Consider the following 6,933-nt stretch of genomic DNA (forward strand, 5'->3'; position numbering starts at 1 on the left):
TCCGTTTTGGAAAGCTGCATCACAAGGACCACGTTAAACACAAGCAAGAGGAACAGCAACAACTCTGAGACCTGAGCAGTCGGAACAAAGCACAGGACTTCTCTGCTGCGGGACCAAAGTCCCGCTGCTCCCTTCAACCACAGCGAACATCAATTCAGTACGGCAACGGTAATGCTTTCCCAAATCAGACTGAAGCAAGTACTACTGAATATTTGTTCTCATCTGCCCGCAGCAGCTTAACAGGCATCAGTTACAGCTTTCTGATAACCACCGGACCGTCACAGCCCTGTGTTCCAGCTCAGCATAGCAGGGCACTGCGTAGGGACCAGCCCGGCCGTCCGCAGCGTGAGGTTCGTGTGAGGTCCCTGGCACAGAGCTGCCTGTCAGGTTACAAACTGAGCCCAGGCACCAGTTTACGGTGCAGCTCAAGAATTAGCACAGGCCGGCCTGCCAGAGGCAGCCTGACCACGGTCATCCAGTGCAAAGGATGGAGGCTCAGCAGTACGGATACACACAGACCCTGCAAGATGGCCTTCGGGCCAGGAAAAAAGCCCTAAAACTCTGTACCAGTACGGATGTAATCCACCTGTTCTTGCCTTCTATACGAAACATGAATTTTGAGAAACCATCTCTCTAGACACATTGTCCCACAGGCACGTCTGCCGTTTGGTTGCTCCACCACTGTCTCTGAAGAGCGTGTTCCAGGTTAAGAGGTATACAGTGTATTTATCTTAATATCGTGTACTATTATCTTAAACTTGTGTACTGTACAGTATCAGCTTCTTACCTTAATGAAGCTTTTTACTTGAACTGCAGGGACACCCAGCAATTGTCCCAAAAAAAGTCACAAGTTAACAGTCATCTGCAGCTGCAAATCTACAGAATGAGCCAGGAAATAAGAAAAAGGTTGTTTATCAACAGTAACTTCCTCCCTGAGCACACTGCCCGCGCGGGGCACCCTTTCCTTACTTCACACTGCAATTCCGCTCCAATTAATGGTCCTATACATCCAAGAGCAAGCATAGCTTGAGTCCCACTGAATCCACCTTGTCCATACACCTACCGACATCCTTCCACCCAACAGAAAGGCCGTGCTTCTGTTGCTTACCACCCTGTTTCCAGCTAACACTGAGCTGCTACAACAGATGAAGCTAATTCAAGTAGATGTTACCTCAGTGCTCTCCCCACATCCCCATCACCTCCCTTGCTCTGGAGGACACCTGAATCCCAAATACCTGGTCAGGAAGACTGAACTGGCACGAAGCCAAATCAGCACCACAATAACGACGATGGGTTTTTGCTGGTTTAGCTCCCTGAACTACCTACGAGCACCAGCGGTGAGGTGACGGAGAGAGCGAGGAGGCAGAGGATGGACAGAATCGCCACCGAACATCAGGTGCGATGCCCTTGGGCTGCTGCTCAGGGCTCACCGCGGGGCAGGTTGACAGGACGGGCAGGTCTACGGCCAGCTGCTGTCAAAACCCACGAGCCCAAGCCCCTTCCCCTGCAGCTCCACGCTGACCTGTGAGTATCACGGCTCATGCCACTCCACAGCGACCAGCTTAGAGAGTGCAGCAACTGAACTAACTCTGCAAGAGTGCGCAGAAATGCAACGCTACGCTGAAGACAAAATGGAAGGTTTCTCAAGCTTGAGGAAAGTTTTTTTGTTACCTTTCAGGAGCAGAAGAATAGGGTACCCGAGAGCTGCTGCATTTCTTAACATGGTTTTTTTAATGTACCCTAGGAGCTTCAACCACCACCAGCTGAGAAGCCAATACGAGCACACAAGCTAGGACAAGAATCAAAAGATATTATTTCAAACCAAAAACGCAGGAAAACTTTTTGAAGATTGGAGTTGGAGTTTGACCAGAATATTTTAACATTCCCGCTGAATACACAAATAGAAACGTTTGCCAAACCTGAGGTTTTGGCAAGCATTTACTCATCTTTCCCTCGTTTTGGCTGCCTCTGCCATGAATCTAGGTATGCAACCCAGGGTAACGTGTAACCTTCAGTTTTGATAGTTTTCAGTGCAGCCTTTCTAAATACGTGTTTCAGCCTTTAAGTGGATTCTGGAAGAGATCAGTAGACAAACAGCAGTGCACACAGGCTGAAAGAGATCTGGTCCCATCTATACCCTACACTGGAGATTCTCCCACTCTTTTTTCAAGGCAAATTGTTAAAAAAAAGTTACACAAAAACATATACAGAGAAACCAAAGTGTCCCTCTTTGGGATAGCATTTTATAGTCTTAAAATCATTAACTGCACCGTATCTCCTGAAAGAAGAATGGCTATTTTGATGCCCTTCAAACTGTAAATACAAGATCCAAATAGATTACTATTTATGAAAATAGCACTTGCAAGCCTCAGCCACAGATGCCTATTTACATTTGTGTTCTAGCCAGATTTTTCAAGTCTTGTTTTAACAGATACCTCTTTCAGAATGGTTATGATAGAGCCTGAACTCCTCCCCCTCTCCGTTTGGCAGATTTGAATCCATGCTGCAAATACAGATCTCTCGGAAGCATGTGCTGTACTTTCACAATTCGACACTTCTGTTCAGCTCCTGCAGGTTGCACTCGTTGGGTTTCCTCTCTCTCACGCCTGTCCCACTACTCAACTTCCCTTTTCTTTTACCCACCCTCTAACGTGCCTGCCCCGCACAGAAACTATGGGAAGCCCACCCTGAAAACAGCACAGGAACAGAGACTGTCAGACTGGGAAATTAGAAGAGAAAAATTCTCCTCTTACAGTTCGCGACTCGCTACCTGACCCGAGGCAATGCAGCAGCTCCTACTGCAACAAGTTCTGCTACATGAACGACGTGAAATAGTGGGGGGAAAAAACCCCAAACCCCAACCTTGTGCGTGTCACTCGCTTGCTAACATTCTTTACATCCCCGTTAACCGCAGCATTTTGCAAATCCGAGGAGGCAATCCCTCCCCCGCAAAGCTTCCCGTATAAATCGGTGCCCAGAAACATGAAGCAACTGGAGAACAGGTCAAAATAATAATAATAATAAAAAAAACCTGCCTATGCAAGCGCGCGGCGCAGGAACAAAGTTGCAGGCAGAGACAGGCCGGCAGCTCGCCCGGCCCCAGCGGCACCTCGCCCCGCACCCGGCCGGCCCCGCACGGCCCAGGCTGCCCCGACCCCCCCCGCCGCCACCGGGGCCGCCCGCCGCGCCGAGCTCCGAGCGGGGCCATGCGCGCCGGGACCGGCCGCCACCGCCCCGCAGGAGGGAGCCCACACAGCCCGGTGCGGCCGAGAGGCCTCTGACCCGCCCCAGCGGCCTCCAGCTCGCCGCCGCCGCCGCCCCCCCCCCCGGCCGCAGGCCCCGCGTACCGTCCGGGCGGCCTCTGCCCAGGTCCTGCCCTTCTTCCTGCGGCCCTTCTCCCTCATGTCGGACGCGGCGGGACGCAGCTCACTCCGAGGTACCCTGGGGGCTCCTACCGCCCGGGAGGGGAAGGCGGAAGGGGCGCGGGGGGAGCCGGGGCGGGCGGCGGCCCTAGACACGGGCGGCCCCGACCGCGACAGCCCCAGCGCCCGCCGCCGCTGCCATATTGGGATCCTACTGTAAAGGGCCCCGGTCATGTGACCCCGCCCGCGTGACTCCACCTACAGTAAGGGCCGCGGGGGGCGGAGCTTCCCTCCGAAGAGCCTCGCGGCCCCCCCCCCCCGCGCGCCCTGCGCATGCGCGCTGCCCGCCCCGCGGCGGCTGCCAAAGGGCGCGGCCGCCCCCCCACCGCGCTCCCGCCTCTCCCTGCTGCGCGCGCCGGGGCCTGAGGGGAATGGCGGCGGCGGTGGTGGAGGAGGGCTCTGCTGGCGGCTCTCCGCAGGGCCGTCTCTTCCCCCGGGCCGTCTCTTCCCCCGGGCGGCACAGCGGCCTCCCCGGCGGCAGCGACCCCGGCTGTCCCCTGCCACCAGCTCCGCTCCCCCGCCGCCACCAACGGCCTACGGCTCCTCTTCCTTCCCCTGCGGCCAGCGGCCCCGTCAGCCCCGGTCGCCCGAGCTATGGCGGCCCGTTGCCCTCACGGTCACCAGCCGCCCCCCTCGCTGCCAGCGCCCGGGTGTCCGCAGCCAGCGTTTGCCATGGGGCAGCCGCCGCCCTCCCCACACCCAGCCCCCGCTGCCGCCCACTGCCCCGTCCCGTCAGATGCTGGGAGCCTCGGACCCCCGTCCTGCCAGCGCATGCCCCAGCTCACCCCCAGGGCTGCCACGCTCAGCCCCTCGCTGGCCATTGCTGCAGCACCCAGCCACTTGTGTCCCCTGCTTTGCCCCTCGCCACCCAGCCGTGCGCCCCCTTCCCTCTGCCCAGCGTACCCCAACTAACCTCGCACCATGCAGCCAGCCGCTGCTTAATTGCAGCTCTGTTCTTGTCCCCAGCACCTGTCCCATCCTCTGGCATCAAGCTCCCTCCGCTCGGTCGCAGTTAACCAGCCCCCAGGCGCCATCTTCCTCTGTTGGCACCTCCGCCCTGCACGCGTCTGCTCACACGGACCCTGCAGCTCCCCTTGCTCCTTCCTGCAGCCTCCTCCATCACGCTGCCCACCAACTAACCACCTTCTCCGTCACGCCGCTGTTCCCTGCTCCCACGACACGCTGTCCCAGCTGTTGGCCGCTCTCCTCCCGCAATGCCGCTCCACACGCTCCCAGTGCCCTTTTGAGCAGAGCTGTCCCCCTGTTCCACCTCATCCTCCGGCACTGCAGTCCGCTCCCATCTTCTCTCAACCCAAAGCCACTCCTGCCCTTGGAAGCCTCAGCAGCTCGCAGGTGACATTCTCACACCACCCAGACTTGTGATTTTATTTCCATCTTCTCTCCTGTTAAAGCAGGGGTATCACTGGGTAGACAAACTAATGATCACGCTATTTGCAAGCCAGCTCTTGTTACCTACCTGCAAATGATGTACATCTACACAGCATCTCAAATGGTTGCTCTTTCTGTATTGTGGTTTCATAGAAAAATGAGCAGCTTCTCACAGCGTGCAGCATCATATGTTCCTGTTTCTATGGGAAGAGAATGTGGAAAATTGTAGTATGTGTCTGTGTGGGAAAGCCACCGCCAGTGGATACCGTGCCAGGGACACGAGAATGTTCAGGCCGGTGTCCTTAGAGGTGTTTGTACACCTCAGGTCTCGTAGCACCTTCGGTGGGCTGCAAGCTTGTGTGCAGCGGCTGGACAGCAAAGCCAAACAAGAGTAATGGGCATCAGTGTGCAGCACAAATGGTCGTACAAGACAACGTTGAACTGAGCATCAAGGGAAAGAGGCAAGTTCTCATTATGAACTAGTCTGGGGAAAAATCACTCAATGAGGCTGTGAAAGAGATAAGCCAATCCAGGATCTAGGACTCGAGGCCACTTCTCCACCTCACAAGTGAATCTCAAACTGACTCCCAGAATTACAGCTTGCTTATTTTACTAAAAGGTGATACATTACATGCTGCAACCCGTGAGGTTAGAGCAGCCTTCAGCATTTGGAGAGGGACTGTTTATCAGGGAGTGTAGTGACAGGCCAAGGGGAATGGCCTGAAGCTGCAGGAGGGGAGATGGAGATGGGATGGGAGGCAGCAATCCTTCCCTGGGAGGGTGCTGAGGCCCTGGCCCAGGGTGCCCAGAGAAGCTGTGGCTGCCCCTGGCTCCCTGGCAGTGGTCAAGGCCAGGTTGGATGGGGCTTTGGGCAACCTGGGCTAGTGGAGGGTGTCCCTGCCCATGGCAGGGGTGGCACTGGGTGGGCTGGGAGGTCCCTGCCCACCCAAACCAGTCGGGGATTCTGGGGTTTATGTTGTGAGTCAGGAAGTCGCAGAGGTGTTGGCTGGAAGAGACGTCGGGAGGTCTCACCTGCAGCAGCATTAGGCTGGTTAACTGCGGCTCTGTCTGGCCGTGCCCTAAAATCATCCGAGCCTGGAGATCCCCCGCTGGCCAGGGCAGCCTGTGCTCACCTACACCTTTTGGAGGAGTTTCTCCTGCTGTCCAACCTGAACCTCCTGACTGTGGTTGGAGCCACCGCCCCTTGTTACGCCCCAGTACTGAGAGCCATTTGGCTTCGCAGTCGTCCCTTACGTATCTGTGGGCTGCTCCTATTTGCCCCCTTTTCACTCAGCCGAGCGAGCCCTGCTCCCCAGCCTCTCCTTGTGCGTTGCGTGCCCCAGGACCTTGAGCAGCTCGGTAGCCCTGCGCTGGCTCTCTCCAGTTTCTCCCCATCCCACCTGAGCTGGAGGGAGCCCAGATTAAAACTTTATTCAATGTGAGGCCCCAACAGTGCCAAATACAGGGGGACTGGTAATTTTTCCTCCTGTAGCCAACATGCCACTTCTCTGATTTGTGGTGAGGTCGCACCACCAGCCCATACGTAACCATCTGACATTTTTCTCTGGCTCCTCATGTCCCCCTGTACCTGCTGAGGTGCCTTCATTGTTTCTTGTGGCTTAGTGTTGTTAACAGAATTAGAACAACAGAATTGTTCTATTGGAAGCAGTGTGGCCAGCAGGACCAGGGCCGCACCTCGAGTGCTGAGTTCAGTGTTGGGCCCCTCACTACCAGAAGGACATTGAGGTGCTGGAGCGTGTCCAGAGAAGGGCAAGCACGTGGTGCAGGGTCTGGAGCACAAGTCTGATGGGAGCGGCTGAGGGACCTGGGGGTGTTGAGCCTGGAGAACAGGAGGCTGAGGGGAGCCCTGGTCACTCTCTACAACTACCTGGAAGGAGGGTGTAGCCAGGTGGGGTCGGTCTCTTCTCCCAAGTAACAAGCGACAGGACAAGAGGGAACGGGCTCAAGTTGTGCCAGGGGAGGTTTAGGTTGGAGATTAGGGAAAATGTCTTCCCCCAAAGGGTTGTCAAGCCCTGGGACAGGCTGCCCAGGGAAGTGGTGGAGTCCCCACCCCTGGAGGGATTGAAAAGACGTGGAGATGTGGTGCTTGGGGACATGGGTT

The 6,933-nt window shown here is 56.3% G+C and overlaps 1 protein-coding gene across 2 annotated transcripts in view; it reads right to left on the bottom strand.

The window, feature by feature from the left end:
- ASXL2 (ASXL transcriptional regulator 2) overlaps window positions 1-3,590 on the bottom strand; it is a 122,614-nt gene extending 119,024 nt beyond the window's left edge. The window contains exons 1-3 of one of the 2 annotated variants that reach the window (XM_075750244.1): window positions 3,348-3,590; window positions 1,672-1,789; window positions 788-876 (exon numbers count right to left, since the gene is read on the bottom strand). Coding sequence is in view for 1 of the 2 variants with exons in the window: in XM_075750243.1 (XP_075606358.1) it covers window positions 3,348-3,404 (57 nt within the window). In the remaining variant the exon portion in view is untranslated. The remainder of the gene's footprint in view (window positions 1-787; window positions 877-1,671; window positions 1,790-3,347) is intronic. The other variant, XM_075750243.1, reaches the window with a different exon arrangement.
- Between the last annotated feature and the right edge of the window lie 3,343 nt (window positions 3,591-6,933).

This window comes from Balearica regulorum, chromosome 3 (genome assembly GCF_011004875.1).
Source record: "Balearica regulorum gibbericeps isolate bBalReg1 chromosome 3, bBalReg1.pri, whole genome shotgun sequence".
NCBI lineage: Eukaryota > Metazoa > Chordata > Aves > Gruiformes > Gruidae > Balearica > Balearica regulorum.